The sequence below is a fragment of the Protopterus annectens genome, chromosome 1.part0 (assembly GCF_019279795.1).
Source record: "Protopterus annectens isolate FY-2018-M chromosome 1.part0, PAN1.0, whole genome shotgun sequence".
In the NCBI taxonomy this organism is placed as follows: Eukaryota; Metazoa; Chordata; order Ceratodontiformes; family Protopteridae; genus Protopterus; species Protopterus annectens.
Window position 1 is genome coordinate 358023545 of NC_056725.1, and position 17920 is coordinate 358041464.

The following is a 17920-nucleotide window of genomic DNA, read 5'->3' on the forward strand; positions in this document are numbered from 1 at the left end:
ACTGATGGAATTACAGTTGGCATGTACTTTAAATTCTAGTGTTTTTCCAGTGACAGGGTGTACAAATATACTACTACTATCTCTTAAGGAACAGAAATTACATTTCATACAAGGGAAAATACCTGCATTGCTCTTCCCTATTGAATTAGGGGGTTGTGTTTTAGGATAGCATAGCATCCTTTTGAGTGATTTCTTATTTTTGAAGGCATACTTAGGTGCCTCTCCAACTATCCCCTTAATCTTTTCATCCATACTGAGTATACGCCAATTTCTATTGAATGTATCTTGTATCAATCGTATATTACTGTAATATGTTAGCGAAACTCTTATATTCATGGTGTTATGATTGGTATTGTTAGGCAGTAAAAATAATATTTTACAGAACTGTGTTGGGACTGTTTATGTATGTATTTATTTACTGATTTCCGCCATTGTAAATGATTGACCGATGAAATTTATGAATAAGTATTTGACACGATAGTTATTCAACTGCACCACTGTATTTGTTCTGTGATTGCATGAGATTCAGTGCTTTTAAGTGCAAGTGCTGTTCCCTGTGATTAAAGTGGTTGAGAGTTTAAATGTTTGAAATAATGCTTTCAGGTGCAGAGATGCATTTTTAAGCTTATTTATGGGCTCACCTGCTGTGTTCCTTCTTTTTGAAGTATTGTTATAGAAGAATTAAATGTAAGAGAACAGTAATTAGGCACTTATAATTTTGCAAATAATTTATCGCAAGCGGGCTGTCTGCTAACTTATTCCCGCAGGGATCTTCTTTGATGTGCTTCTTTAAGACAGTCTTGCCAAAACTCTCTCTCTCTCTCATATATATATATATATATATATATATATATATATATATATATATATGTATACATACACACACGTGTGTGTATGTATGTGCACACACACAAACATCTCTTTGAATTGCGGCTTGTATGAAGAATACTAGATAGTGGCTATAACTGCTTTTGCTGTAGTGTGTTGGTCAGCCACAGTTAAGGGGAGCACCTGGAAAAAGGCTATACATAGCTCTTCACTTCTTCTCATATTGAAACATACTGTTTACATATTCCATTTTCATACTGTAATTGCCATTTTCTCTTTTGTTTTTCCATTAGAATGTAGAAAAAGCTCTTGAACTGAAAATGAAGTATGAATCTGACATGAGTGTAGGAGGTTATGCTGCCTTAATAAATTTGTGCTGCCGACATGACAATGCTGAGGAAGCAGTGAACCTAAAACAACAACTGTAAGTACACCATCCCAAGACATGTCACTGTTTTTGCCTTCTTATCAGTTAGCTCAAGTTTGTCAACCTTGCGTTACCTTATTAGAAGTTTTGGGTGAATATTCTACACACGGATTTTATAGTTTATTCAGTTTTTGGTTTGATTAGAAATGAGCTTTGTAGCATATTGTATTAAAGTAAAAATATACAGTTTTATGCATTGTTGATATATAGCTTAGTTGAATACTTAAAAGATTACTGCGTCTGACATTTAATTTTAAAAACTGAGCTTAAACTGTTTCGTTCAGCTTTTGGTTTGGTGTGTAGTCATGCAAACAAAATGGCCAATATTAAGCCTCTGAAGGTAACATGTTTTAATGCCTCTGGGAGTTTTTGTAATATAAATGAATATGCATATCAGGCAGAACACAGAATATTTGCTTACTGAACCTTACAGTCTGCCTCGTCCTGCGTCTGCATTGCAGTCTTTTGCAGAATTATTTTCCTCTCAGCAGGTGGAGTTCCTGGCAAAATTTTTATAGTAGTCTTTAGACTGCCTTCCTCTCTTTCCCCACATTTAACCTTTTTTGTCAGCATTGAAAGGCGCCGTTTAGAAGGAAGGCAAGACCCTTCCTCACTACTCTCTCCAGTCATCAGGAGCAGAGTTTGAGCATTTTCAGTGCTTTAAAAAAAACTGCCCTCATTGGCAAAGATTGTCCTAAGTGCTGTACAGTCATGTGGTTGTATTAATGGGGGTGATTCTTACACAGGCTTATCCTTGTATCAGTGCACAGAGGGAGCCAGTATGCAGATATTGAGAGAGTATATGGGGTTCAACACAGCTGAGCTTCCTGGATATACACACACTGCTGTGTATGGGAGCACCTAACCTACTTTTTCACTTGTAGGTAGGTACTGTTTCTGCTATTTGAACACTGAGCATGGCAGTGTCAAATCAGTGGGTGTAAGCATTTTGTTCTGTATATTATATATATATATATATATATCACAACAGGTGATTCAAAAAAAGATACTGCCTCTTTGCTGTGTTTGCAGAGCAAGGGGTCATTACGGTAGTATGCTTATGAGCAGATTAAGTGAATCTGTGGCTCCCATTGGCTGTAGCTCTGATTTTTCATAGGGTCAACAGCCAGAGAGTTTGGCTGCATCCTGCAGTAGTTTGATTGGTGGATTGTTCTGTAGAAGTACTGCTGTTTTAAAATGCGACTGTACTGTTTTATGGAGCTGTACAGTGCTGTAGATGACTGCTGGTACCCAAAAGCAGCCTGCTCAGCATGTATAGGTTGTTCAGGGGCACCTTTTCTTCTTTCTTTTCTTTTTTTTACTTCTGAAGTTGGTTTGTAGTAACATTTGAGTTTTCTTGCTTCCATATATATACTACAGTTCACACATGTGAATTGCAAACATTGCTGACACCAGTCATTTTCATGTCCGCTATATACCTGGACTCTTACAGATTTGCAATAGTGTATGCTTATACTCTGGAGCACTGGGCCATACTTTGAATTGGATAGGGCTGTGATATATCGTTTCTCCTATGTGGTAGCCCTTCATATTTGCAATGTTTATGAATGTTATCTTATTTAAATGACTGTCTTTCAGTACATTTATTCATTCAGTCATATAGATTTGGTTTGCACTGCTTCTGATTAATAGTGGATCTTTAAGGAGTAGGGTTTAAATAGTGTTCCTAGAGGAGCAAGGCACAGAGGGAAAGCAGTGAAGGGGACTCATTCTGCTCTCCTTTCCCAGGGAGATGGGAGACTTGGGCATGCAGTGCTCCTCAAAGTTGACCTACACTTTCTCCAGTGAAGTAGGAGGAAACCACCTCTGATAATTGAGGGAATGAGGCAGTGCTACTTGCTGGCAATGTCCTTTGCAGAAGTGAGGGACATCCAGGGCAATCAGCACATTGCACATTCCCCTTCTGCTTCACTAACCAAACATCCATGGAGCAAACATTAGGGCATACTAATAAACCCTTAAACCACCCAGTAGCTGTGTCTGTATGATGGCCATTCCTTGTCGACCCTTGCTCTGGTGATGGGAACAATTAGGCCGTTTGGCTTGGAGGGGGCTGATGGACAGCAGAGGTTGTGTATGCCCAAGAAAAATAAGCTTTTTCTGTTTGAATTTTTTAAGATTGGATCTGTTGCTGTTTCAAAAGCATTGTTTCCATTTCATAAATGTCGGTGTAGTTATTAAATGCCTCCCCAAGACAGATGTGAATTTTGTAAAATTTCCATCATTTCAGCTTTATGCCAGAAGACAGAGGGTGATCGGGGTAATTTCTAAGAATGATGTTTGTCTTCAGAGCACTGAACAGTGGAGTCACTGAAGAAGTGATGATGATGATGAGACGGGAATTGTTCATTTGTTGAAGAACTAGAAGTGCACCATAAAAATGTGTGAGAAAATTGTCATCGTCAAATTCTGACAAACCCCCACGTCAAAGTGCATCACCAAAATGTATGATGAAAGCTGTCAGTGAGATCAACTTCACTGTCAGTGGAGTCACACACTACAACAGTAAGTAATAAGCAGCCTTCTTTGTCATTTGGGTCTGAGAGGAGGGAATACATCATTTTATTCCCCTTTTCTTTGGCTGGTTTGGTAACCTTTGATGTTTAAAGGACCAGCATTTCTCTGGCACAATTCTATTTCTTCCTTCCTTAAACCAGAAGTGGAACCTCTTAAAAGTTCTAGGAAAATTTTTTGTGCCAGCTTGCAGTGCATAATGTCTCCAAAAAATTGTTGTATCCTTGCGTTTATAAATTTCCTGTTTAGAATTCCTGGACTTAACAAAAGCCTTGACAGAAAAGTTGAATTTTATCAACCCTCTAGTATGAGAAAACACCTTAGAATATTCTTTGGAGTGCCAAGATGTCTGTTTAACACATCAGTGACAGATCCACTTCAAGCTGCCAGTAAGACATTCTTATCCAGTCATCTTTACTAGTAAAAGGCACTTCAGCAAACAAGTTACTGCAGAGTCTTGTTCATCTACTCTTTGAAGACTGATGCCTTCTTCACCATTGACACTGTAGGACCTTCAGTGAAAATGAGAAGGCCCTTAGAGTAATGATTCAGTAATGTAAAGTTTTCTTCTTTCTGTGCTGCTGTTACTGTTTTTGAGTTTCTTAATATATATATATTTTTTCTAATTCTTCACTATTCAGAGTCTGAATCTGTAAAATGAGTAATTGGTTCGTAGAAAAAAAATTGCATTCAGGCTCAGTGACCTTTGAAGGCCTGTTCCTCTTCAATGAGTATTGCTGCAGTTGGAAGAGGTCTCCTTACAATGCAAGCATTCATTGTGCATGTTTTGTTTAGGAGTTTTACCTCACTTGAAGCACTTCAGCACTGGCAGATCTTCAGTGCCGTGACTTTACCACCTGACCAAGGCATCTTGAGAGTAGGGTTTGACTTCAGAGTATTGTTAGATGACCAACACTACAAGGAGTCCAGTTTTGTTTTACTAAAATATGAGAATAAAGTTATAAAGAGGGGTTTGTTTTGAGGAGGACCAGTGTTGACAAAAATCCCAGAGGACTTCATCAGACTAGCTGCTTCTTAGTGAGGGTTTGTCGATGACCGCTTGCTGAAAGAAACATTGTGACCATTTGTATTTTTTAATTGATGAAAATAGCACCAAGATGCCTTCAGGTTTTCCCTTTCATGAAATGGAATGGTTTGATAGATGGGTTACTCAGGAGATCACTTTGGTATCTTGCATTTTACAAGCGTTAAGACCAGGGGGTAAAATAGTACAAGTTTCTCAGAAGTCAGATCAATAGACACTTCTGGAGTATACTTCTGGTCCATTCAGTAGCCCTTGAATAACTTTGAGGAGTTGCCTTTCATACATAAAAGGGCCACAGAAGCAATCCCTTGTGTCTTAAGGTTCTCCAGAGTGTCCTGCCTTTTATGGTCCACATACCACATATTCATAGTTAACCCAGGCTATTGCCAGCTTGTCAAAAAGTTGGCCATCCAGACTGGTCCTTTTTGACTTCATCCAGAAGAACACAGAGTAGGCGTTCTTCAGAATGTCTTGGTGTCTTGCTGACCATTTGCTCAGCACTGAGGACTCTGATATGATACAGGAAACTCAGGAAAAATTATTGTGAGTTTGGGGATTTTTCACAACAGACCATATTTCTTCTTCCAGTAGGTTCAACCTTTGAGGTCTTTTTAAGATGGGTGGTCAGTTGGGATTCTGTAATAAGCTTGTAGAAGCAACATGGAGATGTGCCTGATTTTTTTCCCCAATAAACATATTTGCCTATGTCATACGTGATAATTCAATAATCTTACAATTATATCAATGAAAAACAAACAATATTGACACCACTTTATTTGCAAACATTATACATCAGACACCATTGAAACAACTGTAGTTGCAAACATTATACATCACTTGTATATCCAGTCATTGTCAGTTAAGCATTATGTGGCTCATTCAAATCCTGTCTCTTAAACCTTGTTCCTTCTCTGCATATATTATTCCCACATTTCCCATTTTTCCTGTATAGTGTGCACCTTCCCTTTTGTAAATATCCCAATTCCAGTTGTTTTCTCTGTTACTACATTTAGTACTTCTAGTAAAGTTCGTCCAGACTTTGATTTCCATTTTCTAGCAACTGCTTTTTTTGGCAGCCACCATAATTAGACTTAGCGAGGCTTTACTATGTCTAGGCAATTCCGATTCTGTATCATAGCTAAAACAAATCATCTCCCCAGTCATTCCAATCCTCTCACCCATCATCTCTGACAGAGTTTTCTGCAGTGAATCTCTAAAGTCTGCCAGCTCATTGCACTCACAAAAATATGCTCCTAGCCACCTCTTTCTTGCCTGTCACACCTCCAACATTTGCTGTCCACCTGAGAAAAATTGTTTGGAGTCTGCCTGAGGTATAAAATATCGATGTAAACACTTCCAAGCAAAGATCCTAAATCTTCTAGACTTTGTTGCATATTTGGGAGATATACATGTATCCCCCATTGTCTCTTTGTGAATTGCTTATCCAGTCTCTTTTCCCAATCCTTCCTAAGCTCCTCTGATGAATTCTTATAATTATCATGCAATATTTTAAATGCTTTACTAATTATTTCTTTTTTAATGGCAACTTCTGTTCTAGATTCAATTATAAACTCTACCAATGCTGGTCTTTCATTTAGGAACCCCTCCCCCCTTATTTCTTTCTTTTGGCCTATACTCTGATATCAATCCTCAATAGGGAAGGCAGAATCTAACCTGCAGTCCAAATAAATTATTGGCCTCTTCCCATTCTATTACCTTTCCCTTTCTAGTTATTTGCTCCCAATACCTTGGTTCCTTTGCCAGTTTTCTCCAATAAATTCCAGCCCTCTCTGGCCTATTATCTGCATCCCTAACCACAGTCATCCCTATTGGCAGAATCTCTTTTCTCTATTCTCTTCCTGGTTTAGTTCTTAGAATACTCTCTGCTATTTTATGAATATAATACTCTCTATGATTTTTGTTGTTCTCTTTAAGAGTCTGCATCCAAAATCCCAATCCCTCCTTATTTCTTGACCCCCCCCCCCATATCATCATCATTCCTTTCCACTTTGAATTATAGTTTTCTGGTTGTGCTATGTGTAAGAGCCTTAACTGTGTTGCTCTAAAATCCCCCCTCAAATTGGGTAGTCCATATCCACCTTGTTCTGTTGGAAGAACCCGCTTATCCCACTTGACCCTTGCAGACTTCCTTTCCCTTCCCTGATAAAATCCTTCAACTCCTTTTTTAATTGCTGTCCACAGCTTCTTCTCTGGTTGATAAAAATATGCCTGACCTGTGTATAAGGCTAATGGGACTAAAAACGTATTAATTGCTTGTATCTTAGTATCCGTATCCATATAACAAAACTTCCGTTTTTTTAATTTTTGTATTATCTTCTGTTTAGTCTCTTCCCACATATCCTTAGCTGCCAAAGCAGAGTCTTTTCTAATCCATACTCCTAAATACTTCATTTTATCATGTCCCCATAAATATGGATATCGTTGGACCAATTTGTGTGTGGGTACATAATTTACCACTTTTGCCTTTGTTTTAGCTTCATTAATTTTGTATCCTGAGAAGATTTGAAACTGTCTTAAAATGTTCCACAACACTGTAATGTACCTTTCTGGTTTTGTTATGTATAAAATAATATAATTTGCAAACAGAGGCAGCTTTTCCTGCCTACCTTACCAATTATATCCTTGAATTTGAGTCCCTTATTTCCTTTGCCAGTAGTTCTAAATATAATGCAAACAACAAAGGGGAAAGTGGACAGCCCTGCCTGGTTCCTCTACTCAAGCAGAAGTTATCAAACAGGACCCCACTCACTTTAATTTTCACCTCTGATCCCTTATATATATATATATATATATATATATATATATATATATATATATATATACATATACACACACACTCCTAATCAATAGGGAAAGCAGTTGCTTCCATAGCCCTGCTCATGAAGTCACAGTCTACTCTATCAGATGCTTTCTGTGCATCAAGACCCACCAATAAAAGTGGTGTTTTCTTACATTCTGCTTCCCTCTGGATCACAAATGTTCTGTTAATATTGTCTATGTTTGCCACCCCTCCACAAAACTACACTGATCCATATCTAACAGTCTGGTATAATTTTTGCCATTCCTTTAGCAATTATAGACATAAGCACTTTATAATCACGGTTTAGTGTTGAAATGGGCCTGTATGAAGCTGGATCTTATGACTGTGTACCCTCTTTAGGTATTGCCGATACTACCGCCTTACTTTCAGTATGCTGGTACTTCCCCTCCTCTTAAAATACTGTTAACTGATAAAGATCTGAAATTTTTCTTCCCTCCTAGCTTTCAAACACCCACAGGCATGCCATCTATTTCTGGGCACTTTCATGTAGATTGGTTATACATAGCTATTTTTATCTCATCTCTCCCTATCCTGACTTAGTAATTGAGCTTCGTCTACCTCTAACCTTGGCATATTTAATTTTTCCATAAACATTTCCATTTGTACCTTTTCTCGATTTCCATATCTCTCTGCTTCATACAAACGTTCATAAAATTTCCAAAATATTTCTAATACTTCTACAGGATCACTTGTTATCTTTCTTGTTATAGGCTCCCTAAGCTTGGTGATAGCCCTTTCCAATTTCTGTTGCCTGAGTTGTGATAAAAATTTTTATGCTCTAGAATCATTATCAAAAAACAGTTGCTTAATAGCAATCTTTATAAACTTGTGAATTTTATCGAGGCAATGCCATATTTTCTGTTTAGCATTCTGAAGTTTCTTTTCTTGTTCTAAGAGATTTCCCCATTTTGCAGTACTTTCAGTCCCTCTAAATAATTCTTGTTACTTCTTAACCATATCTCCTTTTTCTTTATTTCCACCCTGGTGTTAAACTCCACTTTAATTTTATCCCACTCCCTAGCTATATTTTCAGAAGAAAATACTATATTCTGTAGTAGCTCCTGAATTAATTCCAAAACCCACTCCTTAAATTCCTCTCTTTTGAACTGATAGGTAGGAAAGCGCCAATGTCTCATTTTTATTTTATTTCATTACCTTGCATTTTTATTTTAGTTATTATTGATATACGATCTGAAATAGTTATTGGGTGCATTTCAAGACTTTCAATTAAATTTACATGGTCCTGTGAGATATAAATTCTGTCTAGCCTAGCCCAGTTTTTGTATCTTGGTGAATAATATGTAAATTCACTCTGAACTCATAGTACTGAATTCACATCTTCCATGCCAAACATTTTCATAAATTTCTTCAAAAATATAACCTCCTTTATTTTATTTTCCCTTTGAGACCCCCCCAGACACATCTTCACTGTTGCAAGCCAATTTCCAGTCTCCACTTAGAAGTAATATTCCTTGCTTGAAAGCTGATTATTTTTCCAAAAATGTTCTTAAGCTCCATTGTAGCAGTTGTAGGTAGAATGTAAATACATGCCAGTGTAATACTCCCTTGACAGTAGCCCCTTAGCATTATATATCTTCAGTTATTATCTTTTTCTTCTCTTCTATCACTATTGGAGCCCCTTTTGTATAAAGCCTGCTACACACCATTCCTGCAGCACAGATAATGGCTGCATTGTCCAAAGCCAAGAATACAGCATCCATGGGATGTGATAATATCCCTGGCTGCATCCTACATGAGCTACAAAACGAACTGGCACCATATCTGTGTGCCTTGATCAATGACAGACAGGACCCACAGAGTGAAAGTTGCGGATTCCAAGTCAGATTGTTAACCAGTCACGAGTGGAATCCCACGGGGCAGTGTCCTGGGCCCTCTCCTGTTTGGCATCTTCTTCTCAGAAGTCCAGGCCAACACAGAAGGACTTTCGCTGACCAATTTTGCTGATGCCTGCACGCTAGGAGTCATTATCAACTCCCCAAGTGATGCAGACATCCTACAAATGGGCATCTCTTAGACCAGTGACTGGTGTCAGAACCATGGCCTGAAACTTAACGCCAAAAAATGCGTTTATCCCCTTTGGAAAAATCTCAGTTCCCTCTAATTACCACGTTGATGGTAGCCCACTGAGGACTGAAGGGACTTTAAGAGATCTGGGCACCCAGATCAGCAGCCACCTCACCTTCGATCACCACATTACCACTGTGGTCAGAAAGTCCTTCTACGTGGTACGTCTTATAACCAAAGGTTTTGCATCCAGGAAGAAAGATGTCATTATACCTCTCTACTCATCCCTCATTAGGCCAGTCATCGAATGTACACCCTGTTTGGCATGTACCTGACCAGACACCTACAAGAGCTGGAGAGGCCACAAAAGTGCCTCACAAAAACTGATCCTAGGCCTTAAACACATGTCTTACATGGAGAGACTCAAGAAATGTCAGCTGTTCTCGGTCTCTTATCTACTTAGAGGTGATCTCTGCTTGACTTACAAAGCCATGTCCGACCCAGCCCTACTTGAAGTGCTACACCTAAAGAAATCCCAATCCCCCCACGCATCTCCAGAGATCACAACCTCATTACCACAATTAACAGAACATGCTGGAGGGACAGGTTCATCTCCCAAAGACTGCCTATACTCTGGAATAAGCTTCCCATTCATGTCAAGTAGAGCACCTCGCTGGCCCTCTTCAAGAGAAATCTCGAGTGGATGGGTAATAAAAAGTTAACTCCAGGGATCGTTCCAGTTGCCCTATTGGATAGGAGCACTGTGTACTAACATCGGGTGGCACGGTTCCTGGGCATTTTTTTGGGCTAGGCTTGTAAAGGCTCCAGGGCCATTAGCCTAGTACACATTTGTGAACTTATATGAGTACTCCTTGTTTCCTTTGCCCCAGATATTCAGCTGATTATCCATCCTGGAAACCTTTCTTTCTCAAATTCACATGTTCATTTCTTTCCAAGTGTCTCTCCTGTAGCGTAGCTATTTGCACTCTGCATATAGTATATTTCACTTTCTTTTTTTATAGTTATATCTGTAAGACCATTCACATTGAAAGACATTACAGAAAGCATCATTTTCTTATAGTTATTACCACCTTTATGTATAACTGCTTTTTTGCTAAATGTCTACGATCAACTTTTATGTTACATGCATATACTGTTCGGTAGGTTGGTCTTTTATACAGTTGTCTCTTGTCATATCCATTTGCCCTTATGCAACGTATATAAATTTTTGTTTTTCTGAAAGGCCGCAAACAGACTAAACAACCCCCCTAAAACCTATTAACACACAAAACTATGTACATCTTCAAATATTGAAGTTTTTGCTTCCTAATAAAAAGTCCTAAGTTGTTAGCCACACAGGCAGGCTAGAGGTAATCAAAAAGACAGGTTAATCATGCTAAGATGTATGGTACAGCTTGTGCTTATTAGTAAGTGCTGTTTGATTTTGTCTATCTTTATACCTCTCCCAGCTGAGAAGGCACTTGAATGCTTTCAGTAAATATTTTCTCCAAGCCCTTTTTCTTAATCAAATTGTCTTCTAGTGACATGCAGACTAGATAACAAAACTGCTTAGCATACCTTGTTTACCAGGAAAAGGCTTATAATGTTTAATATTCTTTTTCATTTATATGCTTTGTAATAAACTTGTTACTTGATAATGCCTGTGGTCTTAACCAAGTCATTTCCATATGCAAGCATGAGAAAAAAAGCACACTGATTTTTCTTTCATCATACTCTCTTAACCAGATCTTTCCTCTCTCCCCCTTCTCTTCCCCCTTCCTTTTTTTCCCATTACAGTGCCTACATTTCTTAAAACTGAACAAAGAAAATCAGAGAAAGGAGTAAAAGAAAAAAACAAAAGCACCTGTTTATTTAGTATCCCTATTGCATTTAAAAAATGGAGAAAATTTTACTTAAAGTCTAATTGGGTTTGTCTTATCGTTAAAGCTCTCGTAGCTGGGAAAACCCCTGATTATTTTCAGAGAAAATTATGTCCTAGCCAATTTCTCTTTTTTAGTTCTTTCTTTTCCCTTATTCAATCCCCTTCCACCAGACTGTCTCCATTTTCTCTATCCGATCGTCTCCATGGAAACATGAGAACCAGATAGCCAGTTTCTCTTTATCAGGTTGTTCCCATGGAAGCATGAAGACCAGCTGCAGAATTGCTACCAAGTATACATGCATTTGTTAAAAATCTCATATTCAGTATTCTTTTTCATTTACTTGCTCTCTCTTAAAACTACAATCTAAGGTGCTTAATGCAGTTATTTCCCGATAAAAGAATGAAAAAAAGAACATTAATTTCAACTTTGTCATGCCTTTTTAACCAGGTTCTTTTTTTCTTTAATCATTGCATTGCCTATATTTCTCAAAACTATACAAGAACAAAGAGTGGAGGGGAGAAAAAGAACAGCAGCACCAGTTTACAATCCCCATTAAACTTAAGTAGCATGTAAAGAAAACCATACACCACAAATACAGCACTATTAAGAAAAGAAAATGTCCCCTCTCTTCCCAGCATTTTTCCGAACATTAATGAAATGACGTAGGGCATATACTTTAGAGTCCCCCACAAATCCAACAAATTTTGAAAAAGTCCAATATTTCCAGATTTTTCTTGCTCTGTCATATTTCACAAATGTAATTATTGCATTGCAATCCCACATTTTTACTGATTTTATTGATGTCCTTCAAGGATGCATCTGCAGTCCTAACATATGGGTTGTCCTGCCTCAGGCAGCCCTTCGGTCGGCCGGATTCGAAAGTCTGGGTCTGGCCTCGGCTGAAGTCGCACTTCACCCGACATCATAGCTGCTGGGGTATAAAGGCATCAGCCAACGCCATTTTCCTCAGTCTTTCTTGCCGCGCGGTGCCCGAAGCAGAAGCTGTTTGCAAGTGCCGGTCGGTCAGATCCAGAGATTTCTACTACCGAAGACTTCTAAAAAAGCTAAGTACCCCGTTGGGGACTCTTTCTTGCCTCAGCCGATGTCAGACAAAGTAAATAATTGTTTAACTTGTGGGAAACAAATACCTCATAAGGATTTCCACTCTTACTGCCTTCCTTGCTTAGGCCCAGACCACGACATATCAGCTTGTCTAGCCTGTGCTTCCTTCAACCGACGGACGCTTAGACGTCGGTCGGAGTTTGCAGAGGAGTTTTTTGGTCCTGCTTTTGCATATAAAATGCGTCGGAGACTCCGACTACACAATTAGCTAAAAAGCGCAAGGAAAAGGACCGACACTCGCGGTCCGCGGTTTCGGCTGAAACCACGGTTAGGCCAACCGCAAGTGTCTCGGTTTCGGAGTCCTCGGTTCTTCCTTCGGCCGAAAGCATGCCTCCGATAACCGAGGCCTCACAGAGCATGGCTGAATCTGCTACTGAAATTACTGCTACAGAAGCAGGCACCCAGGATTTGTCAGACACTATTCCTTTAGACATTTCTACCCCTGCACGTGGGGCTGCTAGACCCCCTGCTTCTATGTCTATCAAGGCCTTTTCCAGGGCTAAAGCAGCTAAATCTTCTAAGGCCTTACCTACAAAAGCTCCCTCACACAGGCCTACCTCTAGTTCCCAGATACTCAGCCTGGCTGAGGATCTTATTTCTTTGATCAGGGGATCCCAACCTTACCCAGACAGGGCCTCTCAACCTACTTCAGATAAGAGGCCTAGAACTGAACCCCCTGAACCTGTCTCTACAGACTATTCCTCGGATGACTCAGATATTTCAGACCATCAGGAAGGCCCATATTCTCCTTATGAGGATTCTGATGCAGAAGACTCCATTCCTTCTGCTTCTCCTCCTGAAGAATTTTCTTTTGGGGAAACCCTACACTCTGAGGGAACACTTTCAATGGCAGGGCCAGGATTTTTCAGATTCAAGGAAAGGGCTAAGGACTTTTTTACACTTACCACAGCATAGGCCTTTAGCCATTCCTCCAGTACTCTCAGTTGTTGATGCATATAATGATGCCAGTACTGCCCCTGATTCTCTTCCTCCGGCCCCTGCCAAGCCTGACAGATATTACAGGGTGCCGGACACACTTGTATAAGGCTCATGTTGCAGACCCAGAAACCATTTCACAGGGCCCTAAAGGTGTGGCAGCTGCCTCTGCCAAAAACCCTCTTCCCTCTGAAAGGGAATCTAGAGCATTAGAGAGATGGGGTAAAAAGGTTTATACATCTGCTACTCTTTCGGCCAGGGCCTTAAACTGTCAATTTCACATGATTCAATACCAGGAATTTTTGTTAGACCAGCTAAATAAAAAACTGTCCTCTCCTGAACCTATAGACCGCAAGTCCCTTCAGGATTTGGTACATAACTCTCAGCAGGTCAGTAATCATTTCTTAAAATGTGGCTATGATGCAATGGAGGCTTCCTTTAGATCAGCTATGACTAGAGCAGTGATACGAAGGCATGCCTGGTTAAAAGAGCAATCCTTACCAGACCATGTTAAGTCAAAACTCCTAGATGCTCCTATGGAGAAACAAAGTTTGTTTGGCTCCCCTGCACAGGAGGTTCTAAAGAAAGTGGAAGAAAAAGCAAAATCTGTCCAAACAGTCAAGGATTTCTTACAGGTCCAACCTCCGAGGATGTTCTTCATTCCACATTGCTGCAGTCCTAACTATTGGGTAGTCCGCTGTCCAGTCGGCCCGAATACCAAAGTATATGGCTGACGTCGGTCAGGGCGCATTAGACTGACGTCAGTACGTCAGGGTACTAATGCGCATGACCGACGTCATATCCTCAGTCTTTTTTGCCGCATGGTCCGATGCAGAAGCAGTTTTGCGAGTGCAGGTTGGCGTTCTGAAATTTTCTGAAGTCGGAGTTTCAGACCGAATCAAAGTTGGCTAAGTACCCCGTTGGGGAACATTTTGGTTTTTTCTTGCCTCAGTATTTAACCGGATGTCAGAAAAAGTGAATAACTGTATTTCTTGTGGGAAACAGATACCTCATAGGGATTACCATACCTTGTGTATACCTTGTTTAGGGCCTGAGCACGACGTTGTTGGATGCCGCTCTTGTGCTAGATTTAACAAACGCACTATTAAGAGACGGTTAGACTGTGCCAGGTTAGTGTTTGGGAAGCGTTGTAATTATAAAATGCCGTCGGATGCTCCGGCGCTTCCCAAAAAGCGCAAGGACAAAACAGTGAAGCCTAGGGTTGATGAACCGGCAGTCCCAGACGTCGGTTCTTTAGAAGGCTCAGTGGAGCCAGAGGTTTTGCCAGGAGTTTCTTTGGAGTCTCAGGCAGAGACTTTACTGTTGCAGGATGTGCCTTCTCAGGAGGTAGGCCAGGCTGAGGGGGGTTCTCAGGTAACTGTTCTTCCCTCTCTTCCCAAGGTAGTTAGAGCCTCTCCTTCTGTTTCCAAACCTTCTTTGAGAGGTAGGCCAAGTTTAGCTTCAGTGGGGGCTTCTCCTAGCACTTCAGGTTCTGTGCCTAAGAAACATATGCTTAAAATGGCAGAAGATTTAATTACTCTGATTAGAGGTTCTATGCCCCCTCCTGATAAGAGGCCTCGGGTGGAACCTGAGATGTTCTTCGTCTCCCATTGCTGCAGTCCTTACTATTGGGTATAGTCCGCATCCAGTCGGCCCGAATACCAGAGTATAAGGCTGACGTCGGTCAGGGCGCATTAGACTGACGTCAGTACGTCAGGGTACTAATGCGCATGACCGGCGTCATATCCTCAGTCTTTTTTGCCGCGTGGTCCGATGCAGAAGCAGTTTTGCGAGTGCAGGTTGGCGTTCTGAAATCTTTCCGAAACCGGAGTTTCAGACCGAAACAGAGTTGGCTAAGTACCCCGTTGGGGAACATTTTGGTTTTTTCTTGCCTCAGTATTTTACCGGATGTCAGAAAAAGTGAATAACTGTATTTCTTGTGGGAAACAGATACCTCATAGGGATTACCATACCTTGTGTATACCTTGTTTAGGGCCTGAGCACGACGTTGTTGGTTGCCGCTCTTGTGCTAGGTTTAACAAACGCACTATTAAGAGGAGGTTAGACTGTGCCAGGTTAGTGTTTGGGAAGCGTTGCAATTATAAAATGCCGTCGGATGCTCCGACGCCCGCTTCGTCCAAGAAGCGCAAGGACAAAACAGCGAAGCCTAGGGTTGATGAACCGGCAGTCCCGGACGTCGGTTCTTTAGGTGGCTCAGTGGAGCCAGAGGTTTTGCCAGGAGTTTCCATAGAGTCCCAGGCAGAAACTTTACTGTTACAGGATGTGCCCTCTCAGGAGGTAGGCCAGGCTGAGGGGGCTTCTCAGGTGACTGTTCTTCCCTCTCTTCCCAAGGTAGTTAGAGCCTCTCCTTCTGTTGCCAAAACTTCTTTGAGAGGTAGGCCTAGTTTAGCTTCAGTGGGGGCTTCTCCTAGCATTTCGGGTTCTGTACCTAAGAAACATATGCTTAAAATGGCAGAAGATTTGATTACTATGATTAGAGGTTCTATGCCCCCGCCTGATAAGAGGCCTAGGGTGGAACCAGACTTTGATAGTTTTGAACAGTGTTCAGAGGCTTCAGGGTCTTCTATGAAGACTTGCAGGAGTATCCTACTTATTCTGATTCTGATGTGGATGATTCCACTCCTACAGCTACTCCTCCTGAGGATTTCTCATTTTCAGAAACTCTGCATTCCATGAGGGAGCACTTTAAATGGGAAGGCCAGGATTACTCTGATTCCAGGAAAAGGCTTAGGGAATTCTTGTTTTTACCCCAGCATAGGCCCTTGGCTATTCCTCCTGTGTTGAATGTGGTGGAAGATGTTTTTGCAGAGGCTTCCCTGAACCCTGACTCTTTGCCTCCTGCTCCTGTTAAGCCTGATAGGTATTATAGGGTGCCCGAAGCTCATAAGTATTTGTTTAAGAGTCCTAGGGCGGACCCAGAAACTATTTCTCAAGGCCCTAAAGGTGTTAAAGCTTCTGTGGTTAAATATCCTGTTCCCACTGATAAAGAGGCAAGGGCTTTGGATAGGTGGGGAAAGAAAGTGTATACTTCTTCCACTCTAGCCATGAGAGCATGGAATTGTCAGTTTCACATGCTAAAATATCAGAATTACCTCCTTTCACAATTGAAATCTAAGGTGGATGCTTTGGCGGGAGGTATTGAGTGTAAAGAGTTGCTGGATTTGGTTCATGTGTCTGAACAAGTGGGTAAGCATTCTTTGCAATGTGGTTTTGATGCTGTACAGGCCTCCTCGAGGGTGGCCGCTACTAGTTCTGTTCTTCGCAGGCATGCCTGGTTGAAGGATCAGAATTTAGCTGAGCATGTTAAGACAAGGATTTTGGATGCTCCTTTACAGTCTGATGTGTTGTTTGGATCGCCTGTGGGAAGCAGTTTTAAAGAAAATGGAGGACAAAGCTAAGTCTATGCAATCTGTTAAAGATTTTTTGCAGGTGCAGCCACCGAAGTTTAGTAGAAATTGGCCTGCTAAGGGGTGGACATATCCTGCTTATGATTCCCAGTCTAGGGGTAGGTCTAGACGTGGTAGGGGCAGGGCTCAAGGTTCTTTTAGGCCTAGAACAGGGAGTTCACCTGCTCAGACTTCTGGTGAGGGCAGGGGTCAGTCCTTTCGTAAACAGACCCAATGACCTGTCTTTTCCGCTGCCAGTAGATTCTCGTCTGGCAGCTCCTTTGGGAGGAAGACTGTCTCTTTTCAAAGAAAATTGGGATTTAATTACTCAAGACAAATGGGTGTTGGATGTCATTCACCACGGTTACAGATTTTATTTCCATACAATGCCCCTTTCAAAGGCATGCCAGACGTTCCTCCTCCACAAAGAAAAGAGGCTCACAAGCAAGTTTCTCAATTACTCCAGATAGGGGCCATTCAGCCAGTCCCTGTATCAGAAAGGGGCCTAGGATTTTATTCTCGCCTGTTCCTAGTACCAAAGAAAGGGAACACGTGGAGACCAATTTTGGATTTATCTCTCCTCAACACTTATCTGGACATTCCCAAGTTCAAGATGTTGACGTTACAACAGCTTTTACCTCTGCTGGGCAAAGATCACTGGATGGTAACTCTAGATCTCAAGGAAGCTTACCTTCATGTGCCTATAAGGCTAAGTTGCAGGAAGTATCTGCGGTTTCGAGCTGGAAATTCTCATTATCAGTTCTCTGCATTGCCCTTTGGCTTATCTACTGCGCCCAGAATATTCACAAAGGTTCTGGCTCCAGTGATAGCTTACTTCAGGCTTCAAGGAATTCAAATCTATCCTTACTT

The 17920-nt window shown here is 40.9% G+C and overlaps 1 protein-coding gene across 1 annotated transcript in view; it reads left to right on the forward strand.

The window, feature by feature from the left end:
- The window catches only part of LRPPRC (leucine rich pentatricopeptide repeat containing), a 1486422-nt gene that overhangs the window by 882162 nt on the left and 586340 nt on the right, over window positions 1-17920 (forward strand). The window contains exon 23 of the mRNA XM_044079460.1: window positions 1122-1252. Within this exon, the coding sequence (XP_043935395.1) occupies window positions 1122-1252 (131 nt within the window). The remainder of the gene's footprint in view (window positions 1-1121; window positions 1253-17920) is intronic.